This window comes from Marmota monax, unplaced genomic scaffold (genome assembly GCF_021218885.2).
Source record: "Marmota monax isolate L192 unplaced genomic scaffold, Marmota_monax_Labrador192_F-V1.1 WCK01_AAM20220418_F8-fsc00102, whole genome shotgun sequence".
NCBI classification, from domain to species: Eukaryota; Metazoa; Chordata; class Mammalia; order Rodentia; family Sciuridae; genus Marmota; species Marmota monax.
Genome location: NW_026692494.1, coordinates 1,723,880 through 1,748,628, shown reverse-complemented (window position 1 = coordinate 1,748,628; position 24,749 = coordinate 1,723,880). Strand labels below are relative to the sequence as shown.

At 46.4% G+C, this 24,749-nt stretch overlaps 1 protein-coding gene and 1 non-coding gene across 8 annotated transcripts in view; one reads left to right on the top strand and one right to left on the bottom strand.

Moving 5' to 3' along the window:
* Positions 1-12,161, bottom strand: part of Elavl1 (ELAV like RNA binding protein 1) — a 39,013-nt gene extending 26,852 nt beyond the window's left edge. Inside the window, exons 1-2 of the mRNA XM_046443833.2 lie at positions 12,043-12,161; positions 192-379 (exon numbers count right to left, since the gene is read on the bottom strand). Of these exons, the coding sequence (XP_046299789.1) occupies positions 192-363 (172 nt within the window). The 5' untranslated portion in view covers positions 364-379; positions 12,043-12,161. The remainder of the gene's footprint in view (positions 1-191; positions 380-12,042) is intronic.
* A 158-nt stretch (positions 12,162-12,319) lies between these two features.
* Positions 12,320-24,665, top strand: LOC124092359 (uncharacterized). Of its 7 annotated transcripts, none has more exons than XR_009226745.1 (7): positions 12,320-12,506; positions 13,302-13,398; positions 14,466-14,589; positions 17,585-17,675; positions 18,307-18,452; positions 19,366-23,869; positions 24,354-24,665. It is a non-coding gene; the product is annotated as an uncharacterized LOC124092359 (transcript). The 7 variants fall into 7 exon arrangements; XR_009226744.1 differs by having other exon boundaries at positions 18,688-23,869; XR_009226743.1 differs by having other exon boundaries at positions 18,685-23,869.
* Positions 24,666-24,749: the final 84 nt, after the last annotated feature.

The following is a 24,749-nucleotide window of genomic DNA, read 5'->3' as shown; positions in this document are numbered from 1 at the left end:
GAAACCTATCCAATCTCATGCAAGGGCAGTGGAAAAAGAGAGTTTGAGATAAAAAATGAAACTTCACAGCCATTGCTCCACAGCTATGGCTATTCTGCACTGAGGAATGTGACAGAGTCACAGGCAGGCAAGAGAGTGCTTAACAGGACAGCCGCCGGTACCTGCTTCATAAAAACCTCTCATGTCTTTACCTGCTACTTTATCCCGAATAAGTTTTGCAGATTCAACTTCACCAATGCTGCTGAATAGACTTCGCAATTCGTCCTGGGTCATGTTCTGAGGGAGGTAGTTGACAATTAGATTTGTTCTCCCAATGTCGTCCCTGCAGTCTTCGGCCATGTGGTCTTCATAACCATTAGACATTGTATTTCTTAAAAATCTGTAAAGAAAAATAAGATCAAGTAAGTTCCAAATGTTCACACTGCAATATATAAAGGCAAAACTAATGACTAGGTTCATACTTGGGAGATTTTGACTATGGCAACAGAAAAATCTGACCATGAATGCTCATGGCAGCTTTACACATAACTGCCCAAACCTGGAAGCAACTTGAACACTTCTCCTCAATGCATGGACAGAAAATAAACTCCATTCCTATGGTATATCAGAAAATGAAGTATTTTCAGTGCTTAAGAGAAATGAGCTATTAAGCCACAAAGACCAGGAGGAACTTTATTTTTTGTTTATTTCTATTTTTTGGTGGGCTGGGGATTGAATATAAACCCTCGCACATGCCAGGCAAGCACTCTACTATTGAGCTACACCCCCCAGTCCAAAAGGATGAATTTTAAATTCATATTGCTAAGTGAAAGAAACTATGACATTCTAGAAAAAAGGCCAAAGTATGGAAACAGTAAAAAGGTCAGGGGTTGTCAGGGATGAGGATGGAGAGGGATGAATAGGTAGAGCACAAGAAATTTTTAGGGCAGCAAGGGTTCTGTAGTATTTTTCTAATGGATGCAGGACATTATATGTTTGTCAATGACCACTTGACATATAACACAAAGAATTAAGATTGATGTGAATTACAGGCTTCAGTTAATAACAATTATCAATATTGGCTCATCAATTATAACAAATGTACCACACTAATATAAGATGCTTTTAGTCCCAGGTGTGGTGTACACAGGAGAGGTCTGAGGGAACTCACTATAGTTCCTGTAAACCTAAAACCACTCTAAAAAGTAGTCACAAAATAGAACAACTCCAAGTTCACCCACGTCCACTGACAGGGCTTTAAAGTAACTTAGACCCAATTCCAGTAGCATGAGTCAAGTTCCTGTGAAGAGTGTTTGGGCTTTCTCTCAAGAGCTTCTGGCTGCTTTCTCCCTGTGTCCAGTGCTGATTCTGGCTTGCTACTGCGAGCCTGTGATGTGTACCCCAACATCCCAACCTGTCTGTTATCACGCAGGCAGGCAAAAATTCCTTGTGCCCTTTATCTCCAAAGACCCAGGGACTGAGCTGGAAAGAGATTGGTGTTTCTCTATCAGTAAGAGGAGGCTGGTTTTCATGGCTTTCTTAGAAACACCCAGCCTGCCACAGTCTTCAATTTCAGTGACCAACATCGAAATGTCTGGAGTGATGTAGCCTAGAGCAGGAAGATCACTCTTCTTAAGTGTAGCCTACACTGGTTTATTGGCAAGTCAGAGTGATGCCTAACATAAGCAGTTCCACGTCCCTGCCTCTGAATATGTAGGCACCACTCACCTACCACCCAGAGGTCTCAGAGGGCAGCCCCCCTTTTTCTGGATCCCTGATGTGCAGTGTTATGTTTGAATACCCAGTGCCCACGGTCATAAGCCCTTCTTTAAATAGCTTTGCCAGACTTACATAAAAACACATCTCTTGCAGAGATTTCACACCTAGCCCTTGAATCAACACTAGGAGAGGAATTGGGCCTGGTTGCTTTATTCCTGGTGGAAATGTTCAGGTCTTCCCTAGCCTACCTACTCTCAGACAAATGTGCATAATTAGTACACTTTCCCAGCATTTCTGCTACTTATTTGAAGGTATCTCTGTTCCTTGCTCTTAGGTTCACTTCGAAAAAAGACTAGAAAGTTAAACATCATAAAATTAAAAACTTTCTGTAGGGCAAAAAGCATCATAAACAAAGATAAGCAGCAAAAAACAGAAAATATTTGCTGCACATTATTTACATCAAGGGTTCTCAGGTTGGGCAATTCTGCTCCCAAAGGTCACTAAGCAATTTTTCTGCAGCCATTTTTGGTTAGCACCACTTGGGGGCAAGGATGCTACTGGCATCTAGTGGACAGAGGCCAGTTTGCTATCAACTAAACCTTCTGCAAGGTGCAGGAGAATGCCCATAATTTCAGGCTGGCCTGAAATGTCAACACTGCTGAGGTTGAGAAAACTTAATTCACAGCATCTAATTTAAAAAACGCAATATATTACATAGGCAGGCAAGACACAGGGAAGTGGACAAGGATATGGTCTACAACTTATGGATGCTGGCAATTCCTATGATGCTAAACCCATGAAAAGCTCAACTTCATGAACAATGAAGAAAAATAAAATGAGATGCTGCTTTCTGCCAGTCAGATGGAATAAAATCCAGGATAGACAAAATCTAATGTAAGTAAGGATAAAAGGGAGAGACAGACTCATTGACTGTTGACAGGAATGGAAGATGAGCCAACCTTTTTGGAGGATAACCTGGCAGTGCCTACCAAAATTTTTCAGGTAAATGCTACCACATGACTCAGAACTGAAGGAATCTATTCCACAAAAACAAGCACACATGTGCAGGTTAATAAGCAAGAACACAACACACGCCATGGCTTGTAAAAGTATAAAATTGAACATAATCTACATATATACTAAAAGGGGATGGTTAATAAATATCAACTTTCAACAGAAAGTATTAAAATCAAGAAAACCTCCATGAATCTGTTAAATCATCTGTGGCTGTGAGATTTTAGAATAGATCATGAGCTATAAATGATCAAAAATAAACAAATGAACAAAAACATCTGCTGAAGCCTGATCCAAAGAACACAGGTTAATGTGAAATTAACCTATGAAAAATTAAAATGCACACTGAAGTTTTGCTCAAGATGTATTCAAACATTTGTCTTCTTTTATCCTTTAAAAAGTTTTTAATTGTGGACGGACACAGTATCTTTATTTTATTAATTTTATGTGGTGCTGAGGATGGAACCCAGTGCCTCACACGTGCTAGGCAAGCATTCCACCACTGAGCTACAATCCCAGACCCCTTTCTTCTTTATTTTTTCCTCTTTCCTGTCCTCACTTTTTCTCTAAGAGTTAGGCATCTCCTCTTCTGTTTTTCCCTCATCCTGCTTTCATGGAGGATGAACTGGACAATGGTTACTCCCACTCTTATCATTCTCCTTGCCTGGTAAAAAGCAGACCTTCTAACATGGGACTGCTCACCATGCTCTGCAGGATGAGTCCAGTCCACTGCCTGTTTATATAAAGTTTTATTGAAACACAACCACTCTTACTTGTTTACATACTGCCTGTAGCTACTTTTTGCTATCATGACAGAGCTGAGTAGTAACAACCTAGTACCGACCATATGGCCCACAGAGCTGAAAATATTTACCATCTGGCTCTTACAGAAAAAGTTTGCTGACCTCTGTTCTAAAATGCAAAAGTTTCAGCTTTACTAGAGAAAAATCTTTGGATTTTGTGACATTGAATTAGGCAAAGATTTCTTAGAATACCAAAAGCTTTCTTTTCTAAAATACTGATAAACTGGCTATCATCAAAATTTAAAATACAGTGCTGGAAGAATTAAAATCCAGTCTGGAGAAAATATTTGCATAAAAGAGCTTGTATTCAGTGTGTGTGCACACACATACACACACACCCACACATTCCGCTTTTTCTTTCAGTGCTAAGGATCAATCCCAGGGCCTCATGCATGCTAGTCAAATCCTCTGTCATGGAACTACCTACCCAGCCCCAGAATGTTTTTTACAAGTTCTCAAAACAAACAAACAAAAATCCAATTTCAAAAATACCAAAAGATTTGAACACTGCATCAAGTAAGATAGACAGATGGCAAATAAGTGTATGAAAACATGTTTAACATTACTAATCATTAGGGAAATGCAAAACTGGGGGGGAAATGCAAATTAATTATCAGAATGGCTAAAACAAAATTAAATAATAAATGATGACATAATGGACAATGTCAAGTGCTGGGAAGAATGGGGAGAAATCACACCTTTCATGCACTGCTGATGGGAATACAAAAATATAGCCACTTTGGAAAGCAGAGTAATGGTTTCTTAGTTAAATACAGACTTAGCATATGATCCAGCAATCCTACTCCTAGTATTGGTGCAAGAGAAGTGAAAACTATGCTCATACAAAAACTTATATACAAATCCTTATAGCAGATTTATTCAGTCACCAAAATTTTGAACACCACAGATGCCCTTTAAGCTGCTCACAGATCAACTATGATATACCATACAATGGAATACAAGTCAGCAACAAAAAAGGAACTACAAATTCATGATACTTTTATAAATCTCAAATACATCATGTTAAGTGAAAGAAAACAGACTCAAAAGGCTACATACAGTTTGATTTCATTTTTATGACATTCTATAAAAGGGCCTAAGCACTAAGTACTGATGGTTCCCAACTTATGATGGTTTTAACACTTTTCCAGGCTGGGGTTTGGCTTAGTGGTAGGGTGCCTGCCTCGTACATGTGAGGCACTGGGTTTGATTCTCAGCACCACATAAAAATAAATAAATAAAATAAAGATATTGTGTCCATTTACAACTAAAAAAAAATTTAAAAAGAGTTTTCAATTTTATAATAATTTGAAAATCTCATTCTCATTTGGATTATGGATTTTATTCTTTTCCTGATCTAGTGGTATGCCATCCAATACTCTCTTGTGATGCTGGACAACAGCAGCTCCCAGCCAGCCATGTGATTATGAGGGTAAAACACCAATACTCTACAGTGTACTATATGGTGGTAATGGTGTATTACATGCATTTTTCAACCATCATTTTCAAATAATGATGAATTCATCAGTATGTAATCCCACTATAAGTCAAGCAGCATCCATGTAGGGATAGATCATGGTTGCCAGGAATAGAGAATGAAGGGAAGAATTGACTAACAAGGACAGCAAGAGGCAATATTTTTGAACAATGAGCTTTCCAGTATCTTGATGGTAGTAGTAGTTACACAAGTTTATGCATTGTCAAAACAAACTAAGCCAGGTATGGTGGTACATGCTTAATAATTCCAGCCACTCAGGAGGCTTCAGGCAGGAGGATCAAAATTTTGAGGCCAGCCTGGGCAATTTAGCAAGATTGTTACAAAATAAAAAGAGACAGGAGTATAGCTCAGTGATAGAGCCTGTGACTAGCAAGTGTGAGGCCCTGAGTTGAACCACAGTTGTGGTGGTGGTGGTGGTGGTGGTGGGGGGTCCCAAAGAACAACAACAACAAAAACAAACAAAAAAAAAAACCCTTCAAACAATCCTATACCAAAAAGAATGAATTTTCCCACATGCAATTTAAAAAATAATGATTTCAAAAGACAACTTCTGCTTTTCTACCCTGCTTCACAGCCCACTCTCTCGTCATGACATGCAATCAAGGCTGAACAGCCCCATGCAGGCTAAGGCTCTGGCCAATGCAACAATGAAGAAACAAACCCCCCAAAGTAGTCTCACTGGGGTCATTATGCCCTGCTCTCTATGGCCCTGTCCTTGATCTTTTTCTTTTCCCTAATATTTTTTTTAGTTGTAGTTGACACAATATCTTTATTTATTTTTATGTGGTGCTGAGGATTGAACCCAGCGCCTCACATGTGCAAGGCGGGCGCTCTACCGCTGAGCTACAGCCCCAGCCCCTGTCCTTGATCTTTTCTAAGTCTGCATGGCCTGTGACCTGGGCCCAGCCAGTCTTGGTGTACACTGGATCTAACCACAACCTTACCAACCATAACCAGGCCATGTAATCACCCAATTATCAGTGATTCCCAAGTCACTGCTGCCTCCTGCCAGTTCCAAGTCAATCTGCTCAGCCCCTCTGGTTTTCCCTGTTGGCAGTCACAACCCATTGAAGCTCAGAGGTCACACTATTTTGCTGGTTCTCTTTTGAAATCATTATTTTTTTTAATTTGCATGTGGGGAAAATTCATTCTTTTTGGTATAGGATTGTTTGAAGGTTTTTTTGTTTGTTTTGTTGTTGTTGTTTTATCGCGCTATTAGTAAGTGGCAGGACTTGGTCTGAGCTGTTACTACAGATCAGTCTCCCCAGCATGAATCATAAGATTTCTGTGATGAGGCGCCCACTGGGTCCTGCCTTGGCCTTGCCTGCCCCGCCTTCGCCCCAATGTGCCATCCTATTTTGGGGCCTGTTTTGGCTGCTCCCTTTACACAGCACATCCACCATCCTTCTCCCTGCTCACCTTTTAAAAAGTCACCTCCACCAGAACAACAGGTGGCAATAGGTCTCAGTGCCTTACGCCATTGCTGTAAACCTTTATCACTGCTCTAATCATTCTGCACAGTAATTTACTTGCTTTGCACCACTGTCAAGGGGGAAAGCCTTAAGGGCCGAGGGCACACCAGTATCGTTTAAGGGTTTCCAGGTAAACCCAGGGGGCCTAGCAAATCCAGCATACATTACACAGATAGACTCCCCATCTTCTTTGGAATCATGTGTATCAGAAGCATATTTTTTATGCTAAAGAAGGCCAGTCAGAAACTGTCCTGACATTCTATTAACACATTCAGTACCAAACTTTCTTGGGATCATCAGTAAACATTATCCCAAAGAATCAGAGTCAACTGCAGGAAGTAGAAAGGGAAATTTTGTGTTTAGCAAAATTATTTCTGCTGATTTGGAAAGGTTCCCAGTAATTGGAAGCATCAGGGAGAGAAGTCTTGCTTAGATGATCTCAAGGTTTTCAACTCTATCACAACTATTTCAAACAATTTTGGTTGTGCTTGTGTGTAATACCAGTGATATCCACATGTATGGAAAACTTACCCCACACAGAAGATACATGCATATTTATATGAGACATAAAAGCATACACAGGTGGTCTACCAGTAAGTTTGCTTTCTATTAGGTATACATAAGAATCTGTCTCACTTTATAGTGATGGAGCAGGCTTTGTAAATGACTTAAGCCAGAACAAAACTAGAACAGTCAAATATATCTTCAGGCTCAACCTTAACACTTCACACATCATATGACAGGGCTTGGACTCAATTTCTAAGGTCCTTTACAGATGTAAAACTCTGAGTCTTCAAGGTAAAAGTCTCAGGTCACCAGGAAATGCTCTGGTACCAGGAAATAACTAAGGACACCACCTGACCCAATTACGAAGGCTTGGGTGGATACAGCGCACACAGCAACTTACTGGCCTCTGTCTGCGGCCTACAGAGGGGAAAAAGCAGCCTGGTTGACTCCTGCTAAGTCAGAGCAATTCTGTACCAGCCAGGCTGAGAAGCCAATGTGGGGGCAGGGAGTGTGTGTGTGTGGGGAGTGTGTGGAGAAGCAGGTCAGATGCAGCCAGAATATGGCACAGTCCAAATGCTCTGTGCACCAGAGGGGACCTGATCAGCTCCAGAGCCCTGCTAAGAGTCCCAGCTCTTTCTAGCTGTTAAAGCTCTGTAACAAAAGCAACACAGCATAGCAGGAAAAAACATGGGCTCTGGAGTCTGACAAGCCTGAGCTCCAACACCAACCCTACTGCTGACCAACTTAACTACAGTAAGTCACTTTCTTCCCTGAGCCTGTTTCCCAACATGCAGATGGGATGTCAACACCTCTATACAGCACCTGGCATTTGATAAATGTGTTTCCCAACTTCCCTGTCTCTAGATACAAGCACCCTCATCTCCTATCTTCCTAGTTCCTCTTCAAATCCCTCCACCCCAAATTACTCCAAGGGTGACACCTCCAACCTGTCCTTCAATTCACCTCTCTCCATTCTTTGTACCTCATCAAGCACCAAGTCCTGCCAGTTTGACATCTGAGATATCTCTACTCCGCCCCCACCTCTCTGCCATCATCCTTAATCAGATCCCTGTCACCTCTTGCCTAGACCAACTCCTAAGGGGGGGGTCTCTAAACCCTCCAAAGGCTCCTCTTCCTGTCTCTCAGTGTCATGTTCACAGTGACACCAGCCTTGCCATTGAGTTGTTCTGTACTGTTCCCTCTCCTGTGAACACTTCCTTTGGCAATAAAGGTCTCTTTATGGGTAGCTACATCCAGCCCTTTCTGAACCCACTGCTAACCCTGCCTTTCCTCAGCACAGATGGAGTGCCAACTATGTGCCAGGCACAGAACAAAGCACAGGGCATATAAAGCACAAGAGCACTCTTACCCTGCCACACAATCTTCCAGGATCACTTTGACCAGGCTGAGGAACTCACTACTACCTGACCCTTCTGGACCTGCCTGGTCAAACCAGTCCACACAGGGCTCCAAAACTGCCTCTTGGTGCCTTCCTTCTCTCTTACTCTCTCAGGCCACTGGCTACCCCTGGACAGCCCTCCCCACACCTCTCTGGTCACAACAACATATTCAGACAAAAATAAAACTTCAACAACAGATTATCATTCCTTTCAACACATCACCAGAGACAGGCCGCTTCATCCTTAAAATATGGGACATCAAGATCTCTTCTCCCAATCCAAGTTCTAAGTCTTTAAGGAAGCAATTTCTTCTTCTTCCCAGTGATAATGAACAAGCAGCTAAGTTCTGTGTTTCCAAGCTACGACAGTGCAAGTGCTTTGCGACTGACTCTGAGGCTCTGGGTGGAGCGGGGATGGATCACTATGCGAGTGAGTCTCTGTGCATAGACCCTGTGCCTTGTCCCACACCTAGCACGTGGTTAGCACTCCATCTGTGCTGGGGGAAGGCAGGGTTAGCAGGGGGCTCAGAAGTGCAAGCAGACTATTCTGCCACCTTCCCACTTACTGCACTCTGCTCCAGCGATGTGTTTCTTGTCTCAAAACTTACTAAATCACAACTCTTGCCTTCTTGGTTTCTTTTAACAACCACTCATCTTTGGGTCACTCAAGTGTATGCACTTGCTCACTTCCCACACCTAAGACCCCCAAGTCCTGTGACTCTGAACCCCTAATTATGTCTCAGCACTTTCCTCTCTGTCCTGACCATTGCAGCCTTGAGCCATATTCCTAACTTTTCTGACCTGAAGGAAACAACTGCCTCCTAATTGGTTTTCTGACCTTCAGCTCTCTCTCTCTTCTGCTCTTTCTATGCATATCTAACTGCCTCTTTGGGGACTAATGGTGCTCAGTAGTCCCTCATAACACACAAGCCCTATGCCCAGCAGACCTGCAATTTGGCCACTATTCACTTCATCCTTCTTACCCCAGAAGTACCACATCCCATGTGTTTCTATAATAAATGGAGAAGTTTCCACCTCCATGTTTATTTGCCCCTATGATCCTGCATCCCACAAAGCCCTTCCCTCTGGCCTTTGCCTGACCACCAAACCTGTTCTCCACTCTGGGATTCTGTGCTCACCTAAGTCTGGATAACAATTCCATTTTCTGTGTTTCCACATCAGGCCGTGTATAACCATCACACTCAGCAGAGTGGCTGAAATGATCTACACAGCCATCATATATACCACTGGCTCCCTAAAGCCTACTGTGGGGCTTGGGACACAGCAGTAGAGCAGAGAGATTCATTCAAACCAGGAAAGCCAGGCTCGCTTCCTTCCATAGGCTTGTTTCCTTTGGTCTTCCCCTGACTCCACAGTCTCAGGTTACGCTCTCTACTTCGCTACTGCCATCTAGGGGTGAGAAGCCAGCATTGCGCCTCTCTAACCATTCAGCATTCAATTTGATTCAATAAATTGAATGGGATGAGAACACAAACGAGGAAGAGTTGATTCCCGTGGGGGTGGAGAAAGGGTGGCAGTCAGGGTTGGTTTCAAATGGTGAGTGTGCTCTGGGATGGGCTGTGTAGATCACCAGGTGATGGAGAACAGCATTCCAGACAGAGGAAGAAATAGGCATAAAGGGTCAGAGTTGAGAGTCTATGTGCAGATGGACAGAATAGAAGGGAGGGTTTGAATATGTAAGAACTGGCATTCTAAGCTCAGGGCTTCTGACTCTCTTTCAAGTTACTCAAACAGATAACAAAATTTGCTTTTTCCCACTCAGACTTTTAATAAGGAGGAACAAAACCAGATCCACATTTACAAAAGACAATCTTGCTGCACTGTGGAAAGAGGACAGAGACGAGAGGCAGCAAGCGAAAGAAGTGACGGAGCAAGCATCAGAAGACAGCATTTTCATAATTCTTTCCTTTTCTACCTGATGCTCTGTTATCCCAGACTCAATATAACCAAAATGAAATTCTACTCCCTCAAACAAGTGCTTCAACAGAAACATTATTTCCTGCCACATCTGGAGGTGTTTATATATCTGGGCCTCTTCGTGGATCCCAAGTTTCAGCATTTTAAAACAGACCTCAGCACAGTGTTGCACACAGATATTCAATGGCAACAGAATGGGACTCCCTAAAACACTGTCTGAAAGGGTGCCCTAGACCCCTGTGATTATAAGCAGTGAAGCCCAGTGGTTCAGGGTAAGCATCAGAGTTCAAATCCTGCCTCAGCATGAAACAAGTTATACCACATGATCCATGTAAGCCTCAGTTTCCTCATCTCTAAAATGGCAACTATAACATTTCCTACCTCTAAGGCTGGAGACAAATGTCTGTGAAACGTCAAGACTATGGTAATCTGTCAATAAATACTGGCTAAATAAATAAGTACTGACAATTATTTATAACATCAGGTATTCCATGTCTACCACGAAAAGGCCATGCACAACACAAGGGACTTCTCACATACTTAAGTGTGCACAATACTTTTGTCCTTACCATTTCAGAGATAAGAAGACTAAGGCTAAAAGCAGCTGAGCTTGTTCAAAGTCTTGGGAACATCTCCGGTGGTGGAGGGAACTTTTAAGTTCAGGGATGGTTCTTATGGGGGTGGGGAGAATGGAGACACCCCAGGTGTCATCTGGAGATATTCTGGTCCTCACAACTGAGGGCAGGGACAAGGATGTTGCTAGCACCTAATGGGTTGAAGCCAGGGATGCTACTCAACTTCCTGCAATGTACAGGGCAGCGCTCCACAACCAAAAATTATGTGACCCCAACTGTCAGTAGAGCTGAGTTTGAGAAACTCTTTTCTGGCTGGTTCATCCTCCCCATCTTCCCGCTTCTGGAGCACTGGCCATCAGGCTCTCATATGAACACTTTTGATGAGGGGGCTCTGTCGCTCCGGGGGCAGCCCCATACAAAAGTTCTTCTCCACCTGCCCTGTACACAGTAGGTACCAAAACCCATTTTAGTAAGCCTAGCAGGAGAAGACAAGGCAAAAGGAAGACCATCCGTCCCCCATTGTTGAATGCCGTTTGTTTTCAACATATACATTTTACAAATCTAAACATCCCACGCCCCACTAACAGCATTGTTAGAAATGGCGATCAGAAAAAAAAAATTTTTTTTTTTCTTTTCTAAGACTCCCATAGGTACTGAAAGGTTTGCACACTTCTAAAAGCACTTCAGACCGGCGGCGGGGCTGACAACGACCACAAAAGAATCTGTAGGATTTCCCCGGGGAGCGAGCCCGTGGGCCGTGACCTCTGCGCGGTAAAGACTCTTGCCCCACTCACTCCCCCGCCTCTGGCTCCACTCTCCCGCCCCCGGATGCAGGGCTTCCAAGACTACCGGGGCCACCGCTGCGGAGCCCGGCCCCCAGGCGCGTGCCCACGCCGAGTCCCCCTCGCCCGCCTCTCGTGGCGCCCGAGGAATCCAGTCCTGGGCCTGTCGCTGGCCCCCACGCAAGCCGGCTCCCGCCCGCCCGCCATTCTGCCGCGGCCCGCGCGCGTCCCCTCCCGCCTCGGCGAGGCCTGGGCCTCGGCCGGTGCAGGCCCGCGGGCGCCCGCGGCCCGGCCAGGCGAGCTCAGGCCTGCCGCGGCCTACCCTGTCGGGCGCCACCGAAGATTCCCCGCCTCACCTGGACGCGGGCGGGCGGGCCCGGGGCTGCTCCGGGGCGGGCGGGCGGCGGCGGCGCGGCGCTAACGGCTCCGCTCGGCCTCGGTAGCGGTGGCGGCGGCAGCGGCGACGGCGACGGCGGCGGCGGCTCCTCCTCAGCGCGCACGACCCGCTCCGGCCAGCGGCGCGGACACGCCCCCCCGGCGCGCGCGCCCATTGGTCGATGTCCGCCACGGCGCGCTGCTCATTGGTCGGCGTAGCTGTCGCGGCACCCTGGGGCGCGCGGCGGAGGCGGGACTTCCGGTCGGCGCCTCCTGCGAAGAGCTCGGCGGCCGGCAGAGACGCGGGTGGCCAGCGATGGCCGCGGAAGGGGCGAGCTGGGGCCCAGTCCACAGAGGCTGACTGGGCCGAGGATTGGAGACCTTTGTCGGACGTATACCGTGTGTTCCTCACGTGTCTGTTCCGCCGCCGCCACCTCCCAGCAAGGTAGGAACGGTCAGCGCGCCAGGGGTAATGGGGACAAGACCCAGGTTCGAATCCCGGCCCCGGCGTTGGCGCACTACGTGTGGCTGGGCACGAGCTGACGTCACCTCACCAGGCCTCAGTTTCCTCATCTGGTGCTGTGAGGAGGTGGGGCACGGTCGTGGTCACCACTCCATCAATTTAGTTATTAGAACAAGCCGGTTCCCAGAAGCTCAGTCTCTCATTCATTCATTACAATTTTATTGAGAGCCTACTCGCTGCCACATACTGTCTGGGCAGCAAACAGATAAAAACGTACCTGTCTGTTTGGATTGACATCCTAGGTCGGTGCTGTCCAGGAGAAATACGTACAAGCCACATGCGTAATTTTAAAATTGTCTAGTAACTGATATTCTCAATCATTGCTGTGCAGTAGAAATTTAAGCGAGCCACAAGTTTGTCAGTTATACCTACAGTTTAAATTGATTAAATTGTGGGCTGGGGGTGCAGCTTATAGTAGAGCACTGGCATGTGCGAATCCCTGGGTTCCATCCCCAGCACTGCAACAACAACAACAACAACAACAACAAAAATTTGCTGATTAATTAAATTATTACCTATGTTTAAAAAAAGTAAATAGTTGCAGGTGATGTCCGATGTTAATAATATGTTTTATTTAACACAGTGTGTCCAAAATATAATTTCAACATGTGATCATTGTAAGAAATTAGGAGATGTTTTACATTCTGGACTTTTTTTTCCCCTTAATATATGCTTTTGAAATCATTTACATTTCAAATTGAACTGACTGCATTTCAGGGACTCAGCAGTCACCTATCACCTGTCACCACCTGTGCAGTGGAGATGGGGAGGCAGAAGAGAAAGCAAGTGGATCCCACCTCAAGTGATGAAAAAGGTAAGAAGAAAAATAAATTGGGGGGCTGGGATTGTGGCTCAGTGGTAAAGCACTTGCCTAGCACATGTGAGGCTCTGGGTTCAATCCTTGGCACCACATAAAAATAACGTAAAAGGTCATTGTGTACACCTACAACTAAAATAAATATTAAAAAAAAAAAAAAGTAAATTGGGGAAAGGGCATGAGAAACATGGGGTTGCAATTTGAAAGAGGGTGGTCAGCAAGATTGAAAAGATGGCCTCTGCAAAAGGAACCAAGGAGACAAGAACACTGAACAAATAATCACATTCTTCATTGTTCAGTCTAATCCCGAAGAACTTTCTGATAGGATGGCATGTTCTATATCGACACTGTTTAATCTAGTAGCTTCTGTCTCCATGTTGCTTGTGGACATTTGGCTAGTGCCACAGAAGAACTGAATTTTTAATTGTATTTAATTTCTAATTAAATAGTCACGTAGAGATAGTGTCTGGTGTCGTGGATGGCACAGGTTTAATGCTGTGATAGCAAATGCTCAGAACTGAGTATATACTTGATGCTGAAGGCTTCATGTACAATCCCCTGTGATGGGTGCTATCATCATTGTTACCACGAGTAAGAAGGAAGTCCTTAGGTCGGACAAGGTAGTACTCATCTATAGTCCCAGCTACACGGAAGGCTGAGGAGGGAGGGTTACTTGAGCCCAGAAGTTCAGAACCAGCCTGGGTAACATAGTGAGACCCATTTAAAAAAAAAAAAAGCAATCAAAGTCCATTCATTCATCTATACTCTATTATTAATAATAGACTATTTTTAATTACCATTTCAGATTCTCAGGGATAATAGAGTTACCATTATTCACTCTACCTGGTTCCTATTAGTAGCATCTTTATTAATATGATGCCATTAAAATGGACCAATACTGGTAACTTTGGTTTTGTTCTTTTTCTTTTTTTTTTTTTTGGTACTGGGGATTAAACCCAGGGGGTGCTTAACCACTGTACTCAGTGATACTTTGTTATTGACTAAAGTTTATAGTTGATTTATACTTAACTTGTTTTTCCTCTGATGTTCTTTCTCTCCTCCAGGATCACATCCAGGATCCCATGTTACATGTAATTTAATTGTCCTATCTAATCTCCTCTTGCCTGTGGCAGATTCAGATTCTCCTTGTTTTTGATGGCCTTGACAGTTTTGAGGAGTGCTGCTCAGGTATTTTTTAGGATGCTCCTCTCTTGGAATTTGTCATGATAAGCTATGATGATGGGTTATTGGCAGTAGGACCAAAGAGGTCAATTGCCATTTGTATCATGTTGTGCCAGATACAGCGGTCAACATTATTTGAGTCTATTGATGTTAGCTTTGATCACCTGACTGAGGTAGTATTTGTCGGGTTTTTCTACCATCAAACTACTTCCACCCCTTTCCTTATCGTATACTTTGGAATAAGTCAGTAAGTGCAGCCCACACTTAAAAAGTGAAGGGTTATGCTCTGCCTCCTGAGGATGAATATCTATGTAACATAAATTATTTAGACTCCTTCTGCATGGGAGATTTATTTCTTCTCCATTTATTAGTTCATTCAATCATCTAGTTATATTGGCAAGGACTCCTAGATATTTATTTTATGCTTTAGGTTATAACTCAAAACTACTTTATTTTGTTACTCAAGCTATTCCAGCTCTGGCCATCTTTTGGCTCTGTTAATTGGCTCCTGTGACCCTTGGGTGTGTCCATCATTGGATTTTTTGTTGTATTTGGTTCCCTCCCACTCTCCACAGCATTTCCTTACTCCCTGGCATTATAAGATGCTACAGTCCTGGAATCAGCCATTTCTGTAAGGGACGCTGGTTCCTTTTTCAGAGAATGGTATTAGAAATTGAGATCTCGGCTCTAGGAGTGCCTGTGGCTAAGGGGTGTTGTTTCTTTTAGATCATCAATACTTGTTAACTGCCCATAGTACATGAGGTGTGAGTGCCCAGCCTCAGGGACACAACAGTAACCATGTCACACATGGCATCTAATTTCATGGACCTTGGTCAACTTGAAGAGACAGGTTTGAGAGGGTAGCTCCCACACTCACTAGCATGTGGCCTTGGACAAGTTGTTTAATCTCTGAGCTTCAGCCTCCTACTCCATAAAATGGGGATGATGTACTTCCTGAGGGCACTATGAGAATTCAAAGAAATAACCCACTTTTAGAAATTCTGGAACAGAGCCTGACATGAAGTGCTTATTATGTCTTATTCTTATGAAGAGTAACAATGAGTTACACAAATGACTGTAATCTGCAAAAGCCAGAGTTCCAGAAAAGCATGCAATAGGAAGAGTTAACTAATTTGGGGGTATCTGGGAAGGCTTCCTACGTCAGCAGCCTTGCAGCTGAGGCACGAGGAAGCAGAATGTTACAGGCAGAAAAAAATAGCACATGCAAGGGCCCTGAGTCAGGCGGGGGCCCAGCACACTCAGGAGTAAGAAAGGGCCAGCTGTGGAGACACTGGCCACAGAGGAGACTTGTGGAACTGGCAGGGGCAGGTCCTATGAGGCCTGATTGACTGGTGAGTTCAGTCCCTGTCCTGAGACGAGAGAAGTGATTGTCCCTGTGCACATATCTGGTAAGGGCAGAGTGGTGCTCTGAACCCAGATCTGCTCAGTCTTGGAGATCTTTTTTTACTGGTTGAGATTTAAGATATGAAGTTGTTGTCTTCTGTTTTGAATTTGTTTTTTGTTTTCGTCAGAAGCATAGTGTCAGCCCTCAGGGTAGGAATCAGAGCACTCCAGCCAGGGTTGTTCCAGGTTGTCCTTGCCACCCCTGCAAGTCACCCTCTCTTCCTCCAGCACAAGCTGTGGAGGCTCCCTAAGTCATGATACACCAAGAAGGCCCAGTTGGGACCTGAGACATTGTTGCCCTGAGGGAGAAACAGCCACATCGGAACACAAATCCATCTAGTGTGACAAGGAATGGGCACAGATAGACCTCTGGTGGAGGGTAACATCTGACCAGATTAAAGCATAAGAGAGGGTCTGCTAGGTAGAGGTGGGAAGCTGGGACTGGAAGGAGCAGAGGCACAGATGTCCAGGAGGATTGTTCAGGGCCAGGGGTGGAGGTGGAAGGGGAGAAGGGAGTGACTTGGGACTAGAGAGGTGTTGTGTCCCCAGCTTTGAAGGGCCCCAGAGAGTCAGAGAAGTTGGAACATTATCCTCTAGACTAGGCATCAGCAAACAATGGTGGGGTTCTGCCCATGCCTGTTTTTGTGCAGTCTGGAAGCTAAAAAGGAGCTTTACATTTTTTATGTGGTTGGGGGAAAAAAGAACAGTTAGTATTTTGTGACATGTAAAAATTCCATGAAATGTACATTGCATTGTCCATAAAATTTGACAGTTACACAACGGAGCTGCTCCCCTGTGCATTTCCTATGGCTGCTCAGAGCTACCGTAGCAGAGGTGAAGTTGCCCCGGCAGGGCCTGTGTCACAGAGGTGCACATTGTGCATGGAACTGACTGTTTTGAAGTTTGTAATAATTATGAATACAGGGCCCCACACTTTTGAAAATTAAGTAGTCAGTCCTGGCAACAGGCCATGTGGCACACAAAGCATCAAATATTTGCTCTAGGACCCTTTCTAGGAAAAATTTGTGGATCCCTGCTGTGGCAGGCAGAACCATGGCTCCTCAAAGATGTCTGTGTCCCAACCTCCTGGAAACTGTGACCATGTGACCTCATACAGCAAAAGGGACTGTGAAGTGATTGGAGTAAGGAACTGGGGATTGAAAGATGATCCTGGGTCATCGGGGCCCAGCGTCACCACAGTGTCCTCATGAGAGGAAGGCAAGAGGGTCAGAGGCAGAAAAGAACTGGAAGACACAGCAGCGCTGGCTTTGAAGACAGGAAGGGTCCACGAGCCGAGGGATGTGGGCTCCTCTAGATGCTGGGAAGGGCAGGATGTGGGTGGGTTCCCCCCTGAGCCTCCAGGAGGGACCAACTTGTTAGCATCTTGGTTTTTAGCCTGGTGAGTCTGATTTCAGACTTCTGAAGCCCAGTACTGAGACATAACGAGTGTGTGTTGGTGTGAGCTGCCAGGGTTGTAGTGGTTAATCACGGACCAGCAGGGAGTAACAGGCAACAGGCCTCTGAGAGAATTCATCCTTTAGCCAAAAGGATTTTTAAGTGGGAGACTTATGTGATTTTTGTCTTTCTTTGTTGGAAGGAAAGGAACAGAAGTAAACATGGAATTCAGCCTGAGAAGGAGGGAGGTGCAGAGGCTGTGTGCACGAGGCAGGTGGAGTGTCAGAGCACAGGTGAGCTGGGGAGTGATGGGGGTCGAGAGGAGGGGGATTCCAGATGTTCACAAGGTGACCAGTCAGATGTGGACACAGGTGGCTGTCAGATCAATTGAATACAGAGATATGGGGAAAGTCATTCTATCTCAGCCATTTATAGATCTCAGTATGTGGGTTGGGGTGACTTGGGGGACGTCAGAAATGGATGTAATGAAATAAGTTCACTGGTCAGCCCCTAGACAAAGCTGAGGCGGAACAGCAGGAACAGCAGCCAGGCAAGCTCAGACAAGCCCAGAGAACCTTCAGGAGGCTCAGGATCTCAGGGGACCTGACTGAAATCTGATTCCTCCTCAAGTGCTAGTAGGTCAGTCACAGGGGAAAATAGAAAGCTTGACTCGTTTTTTTCTTAGGCAGCTGAGTTGACTTTCAGGTTAGCAACAGCGTGGAGCCGTTTCCCTGGTGAAGTCACACTTGAGGTAGCCTCAGTCCCTACCTTCCAGGCATACTTCATTCGCCATTCCTGTTTGTGCACAGTGTGACCCAAAGGGGTCAGCCCTGGAGCAGTCACAGAAATGCTGGCTTTCCCTTAGGAATTCCTAGGCTAATAAATTCACTTCCCCCAGCTCAGGGTGCTTATCTGTGAATGCAGGTGTTACAGCCACCTTGAAACCGTGCAAAGCAGAGACCGAGTACTTGACACATCATCACAGCACCCATCCAGTAAACACAACTGTGGTCAGCATCCCCAAGAACAGCAAGGGCTGCCCACCTCTGGTCTTACCATTGCAGCTGTAGGTAAACGTGGGTCTTGGAAGTCCCATTTCCCAATTCATCCCATGTCATGTTCCCCACGACTAAAACACTCAGCGTCACTCCAGGGGAACTGTGCAGCACGAAATAACCACACAAGAGACAGAAAGAGAAAGAGCGAGCTCTTGCTGAACCTTTTATTGAAGAGAAGCCATTCAAATGAGGCCAGGGGTCAGATTTCAGGGGGCTGAGTCTAGCTTCCTGATGTTGCTGTCAGCAGGTTGACTGACATCTAGGAAGGCCACACCCAAAGGCAGAGCAAGAGAAGGGGGATACACAAAGGCATTTCCATGGAATATTCTATCCCAAACAGGACAAAGGGGTAGTATCACAAAGGAACAGGTGAGTATAGTTCAATCCATGGGATGACGCCTACGTTTGAAGATGTGTCCTCAAATTTCTGGGACCGGGGCAATGTCCAGGTCACTCATTACAAGATATAGTGATGGTCAAAAGCCTCTCCGCTCCAGGCCGGAAGACACAGATCATTCAGAGTGGCTCCCCACAATCCCACTGGATCCAGCCTGTGACACTTGCATCCAGTGTCTTTGTGGCGAGAACAGCAGTGGGTATTTTATCCTCTCTAGAGTCAAGGGATAGGGAAAGCCCCACAGCTCTGGTTCCTAGGGTCATTGGAGTAGCCTGGTCTGCCCTGTTGTCCCAGAGCAATATTCACATTGACTGTATTCACTCTCAGCGTCCCCAAGTGGACTATAGTCAATAAGTCACACTCTTGCCCTCCCTGCTTCTACAGGGACTTAGTTGGCAGGAGCCACCACCACTCCTCTTTGTAAGATTTCTGTGTTGTTTTTGTATTTAACTTTTCTTTTTCATGTCATGAGTTCTCTTTCTTGTGGTGTCTCTCGCTGTTTCCCATGTGTTTGGTGGTCTTTTGCAGGCTCCTTTGTATTTTCAAGTGAAAATTCAGTGGTTTCTAAGGTAGTCACAAAGGAATGCGACTGCCAGCACTCACATTCCAGAACATTCTCATCTCTCCAGAAAGAAACCCTGTGTCCCTTAGCTGTCATTCCCTGTTCCACCCCCCACAGTCACTAGCAACAGTTAATCTGCTTTCTGACTCTCTGGATTGCCTCTTCTAGATACTTTGTATAAATGGAGTTTTATAGTATGTGGCCTCTTGTGACTAGCTTATTTTCACTAAGCATAATGTCCTCGGTGTTCATCCATGCTGTAGTGTGTCACTGGTTCATTCCTTTTTATGGATAAATAATATTCCACTATATGAATAGACCATGTTATGTTTACCCATTCATCCATTGCAGGACATTTGGGCTATTTCCACCTTTTGACTACAGGGACTAGTGCTGCTATGAACATTCATGTACAAGTTTCCATGTGAACATAATGTGTTCATTTTTCTTGGGCATATACTATCTGGTAGTGAAACATATGGGCACTCTGTGTTTCACTTTTTTTTAATATTTTTTTTTTAGTTGTAGATGGACACAATATCTTTATTTCTTTAATTTTATGTGGTGCTGAGGATCAAACCCAGTGCCTCACACATGTAAGGCAGGCGCTCTAGCACCGAGCCTCAGCCCCAGCCCCTGCATTTCACTTTTTTTCCGCAATACTGAGAATGGAACCCAGAGCCTTGTGCATGCTAGGCAAGTGCTCAACCACTGAACTGCAACCCCGGCCTTTATTTTCCACTTTTGAACTGCCAGGCAGGTTTCTCCAGTCTGCTATTTATAAATGAGATGAAGACTTCACATGCTTATCAGTCATGGTAAGCAGTTTACAATTTTAATGTCTCCATCCTAGGCTAGAGAAATAGCTCAGTGGTAGAGCTCATGCTTAGTATGTACAAGGCCCTGAGTTTAATCCTCAGCACCCCAAGGAAAAGAAGGGAGAAAAGGAATTCTAGCCTTGTTCCTCATCCAGCAACCTAGAGGAAGACCCACAGGCATTGCCAGGTCTTCCGCAGGTCAAGAAGCCTGGATTCTGGGAGTCTGGACACCTCTTTCTCTTACAGATGAAGCTGACTTGGAGGTCTGGTGGAAGGACCAGTCACTGTACATCAGGGACTCAGCCTTAGTGAGGAGCCATCTGCAAATCTAGAGACTGACCAGGGCAACAGCACCCTTACAGCAGGGACAGGGACCTAGGAGCAGGCAGCTGGACTGGATGTGCCCAGGTGGGAGCAGCAGCCATCTCCCTAGATCAGCTTTCCCACTCCCAGAGGTAGGGCCCATGAATTTGCCAGAGTTTACTTGTAAGATGGCTGCAAGCTGCAAGAGCCCCTGGGGAAGGATGAGCACTTAGGATTCCAGGTTCTGCCCTACCCTGGCAACTTCCACACTCTGTATCACAAGACCCTCTCAGTCCCTCAGATAGGAGACCAGAAAGCCAGATAAAAAACCACAGCCAGTAGCTGGGTGCAGTGGTGCTCGCCTGTAATCCCAGTGGCTTGGGAGGCTGAGGCAAGAAGGATCACAAGTTCAACGGCAGCCTCAGCAAAAAGCGAGGTGCTAAGCAACTCAGTGAGACCCTGTCTCTAAATAAAATACAAAATAGGGCTGGATGTGGCTCAGTGGCTGAGCGCTCCTGAGTTCAGTCCCCGATAACACCCCCCGGCCCCCGACCAAAAAAACCCCTGCAGCCCGAGCATTTCTTGGAGCACTCCACAGGCTCACCTCCAGGTGTTCAGAATGAAGAACAAGTAGCTGGATGTAAGCAAAGCCAGATGTTTTCAGTCCATTTAAAGCTCAGACAAACTGATAGGAGCCAAAAGGGCAAAGGCCAGGAACAGATAACTCACCAAAAACAGGAGTCCACTAACCTGAGCCTGGGTTAGCAAGTGCCAAGGTTGGGGCCCAGGAGTAGGGATTGGCCAAGGCAAAGGCTTAGTCCAGCACAGGCAGGACCAACCCTCACTTTCCTCAGGGGTGGTGCCCACTTTAATCAGAAAGACCCTTTGAGGACATTTACCCACCATATTATAGGGTTCGTGGTCTAACAATAAAAATCACTGGTGAAAGGGCTATCCACAGGAGGGCGTTTCTTCCCATCTATAAAAGGTCATCGTCAAGTGGAGCCTAATTCAAAGCCCGGGGATGGGACTGGTTTGGTGAGTCATGTAGTTTCCACTAGAAACCACAGTGAGGAGGCCTACAACCTGTGGAGTGACAGTGGCTCCCAAACCCTGCGCCAGGCGCAGTCCAGATGTCCCTCAGCACACACTTGCTCACACACTCTGTCTCTGAAAAGTGGCCAAAAGGGGTGGGGGCTGGGATCAGCAAACCCTGGAACTTGGGTGTGGAACCTCAATGCTCCAGTGCACATGATATAAGAGAAAGGAGCAGGGTCCCAAGTAGCACCTGCCCCCTTTGTGGCCTTACTTATGGCTGCAAAAGGTAAGAAGGGCAGTGGAAGAAGAAATGGGGGACCAGCTGGTGGGCTCCAAGGGCAGCACACAACAACGGACTGATGAGAGGTGTAGGGGTCAAGAGAAGAGAGGAAGGGGCTAGAGGGACAGTCTGAAATTGGCCACTCTGGGGAAGGAAAGGAGCCCAGGAGGGTGGGCTCCTTCATGTTGGCATTGGTGGGTGGAGATTTCCACTCCATCCAGTCAGGGCCCCACAGCTTCGTATGGTTGAATTTGAGGGGAAAGAGGCATCCTCAGTAGTGTGGTTACCGCAGTGGCTTCAGGTGAAGCTGAGAGGGAAAGGTGGGGATGGGGAAAGCACCTTTATCTTTGGTCCATCTGTTAGACAACTCATCCACTTGTCTCACTGGATTGCACTTTGGGTGGTGGGCTCTGCTACAGCCCAATGGGTCTCAGCAGGAGAGGTTGGGTGGCCCTTGTCACCCACAGGCACTGCTGGGTCTTCTACATGTCAAGGAGCCAGAATTCTGGGGGCTGGACACCCCCTTCTCTTGCAGTTGATGCTGGCCTGGATCCCTGACTGGGGGACCAGGGACCATACATCAGGACTAAGGCACAGTGAGGAGCCCCTTAGAACTCCAGAGGCTGGCCAGGGCAACTGCAGCATTGCAAGGACAGGGACTGAGGAGCAGGGAGTTGGATTGGGTACACCAGGTGGGAGGGGCAGCCCCCCACCCTCACCTTCCCACTCCCAGAGGTGGACTCACCTCCAGGGCCCAGGCTTCCCTGGGCACATGCTTGCCTTCCTCTTCCTCCCCCAGATCCCTACTGCCTGCCTTCCTTCCTCCCTCTGGACTGTCACCTCTGTCCTGCCCCCAGGAATGCTGCTGTTCTGCTCTGGCAAAGAATGGCTGTGAGACACCTCGCATAGGATCTGGCTCTCCACTAAGCTGTCAGCAAACCGAAATGCTGCACTTCCTGGTCCCTGTGGCCTGAAGGAAAGCAGCTCAAATGTGTCCATCTTGGCCTCTCCAGCTCCCTACACCGGGCCTGGTGCTCAGTAGGTGGCAAAAGTCTGTTGACCAAATGAACAGCAGCCAGCCCTTGCTCTTAGTGGCCAAGAAAAGGACACCACCACCCAGGTTCATTATAATCCCACACATTGTAGCTGAGCCCCCACCCTGTGGATCAGGCCTCCCAAACTCTACAGGAAACGGGAGGGCACCCTACGCCCACTTCAGGGGGAATCTGTCAGAGACCAGGGGTGGCAGTTGTGGAGGGGATCAGTGACATGAATCATGTAGAGGAGGCAGCATTAAGGAGCTCAGAGAACAAGGCAGGGCAAAGGAGGGGCACCCTCCACCCCAACTTGCCATCTCCTTCACTGACCCATTGCCCACTGACCATCTTTAAATGAACTAGCTCATACCTTCATCCAGTGACTGGCACAGGGTCAAGAAGATTCCCCCAAGACATTGTCCTCCCCTGCCTCAGCTCTCCCAGTATATCAGGGGCCTGAGACCCAGAGGCTGCGCTCATCAGGACTTTGGGTGGGAGAGAAAACATTATTATTATTATTACTAGATCTATCTTCCTCAGGGCCCAGGCGTGCTGGGACTTCATGTTCCAGAATAGGAGCATGTTCAACCCACACAGATGCTTCTATTCCAGGGGCAGGCCAAGGTCATGAGGAACTAGAAACTGCTTTTCCCAGAAAGGCAGTTGGGGAGTATTGAGTGGAAGCCTTCCAGCTGTCTGTGGGGTCAGGCCCCTCTGAGTCCAGTAGAGGGGGTGGAAAGCTGTAGGCAACATACTTTAAAGAAGGGCATCTCCCTTTACACTGTGCACATCTGGGCTGGGTGACTCCTTGCCGCAAGGGACTGTCTGGTGCATGATAAAGACATTCGGTAGCATCTCTGGACCATTCTCCCCCCGTTGCAACAGCCAAATATTTCTCTGGGCATCACCAGGTACCTCTTGGGAGCCCTGGTGAGAATCATCACTGTGCAGAACAGAACCTTTGTGGATGTTGAGGGCCTTGTGCCACATTCAGGTATGTAGGGAGCCTGCTATTCACTTGGATGTTCTTTGATGCAGGGGACCAAATCCAGAACCTTTTGCATGCTAAGCATGAGCTCTACAGCTAAACTATACTCCTAGCCCCAAGCCTCCTGTTTTATGTGCGCTGTCCCCTCTGCCTGGAGTCCTGTCCCCAAGCCCTACCTGCCATCTTCCAGAACTGAACCCACATCACCACTCCCAAGAATGTTCTGTGGACCTTCTTATAAGTTTGATCACCATGGTATTATAGAAGGCAAAATAATGCCTCTTCCCCAGATGTCCACATCCTCATCCCCAGAACCTGGGATTGTGTTCCCTTACTTACAAAAGGGAGCTTGTGGGGCTGAGGATATGACTCAGTTGGTAGAGTGCCTGTCTCACGTGCACAAGGCCCTGGGTTCAATCCCCAGCAACGCAAAGAGGGGCGGGGGGGGGAGTTTGAGATGGGGGGTCATTCTGGATTATCCATGGCCCAGTGTCATCACAAGGGTCTTCATAAGAGGAAGACAGGAGGGTCAGAGCTAAAGAGGGAGACATGGAGGTGGAAGCACAGGTCAGCAACTGGAAGACACAGCACTGCTGGCTCTGAAGACCGAGGAAGGGGCCACGAGCTGAGGGATGCAGGCGCCTCTAGAAGCTGGAAAAGATAGGAGAGAGAGGTTCTCCCTGAAGCCCTCCGAAAGAACCAGTCCTGCTGACACCTGACTTTGGGGATTGGACCTCTGGCACTGTAAAATAACAAATTTGCCTTTTTCTCACCAATTAGAAAAAAATAAGTTACCTACAAAGTCTCTGTGTTAGCTTTGCATTGTTAAAATAACTGGGGCTGGGGTAGTAGCTCAGTGGTAGAGCACTTGCCTAGAATGTGTGAG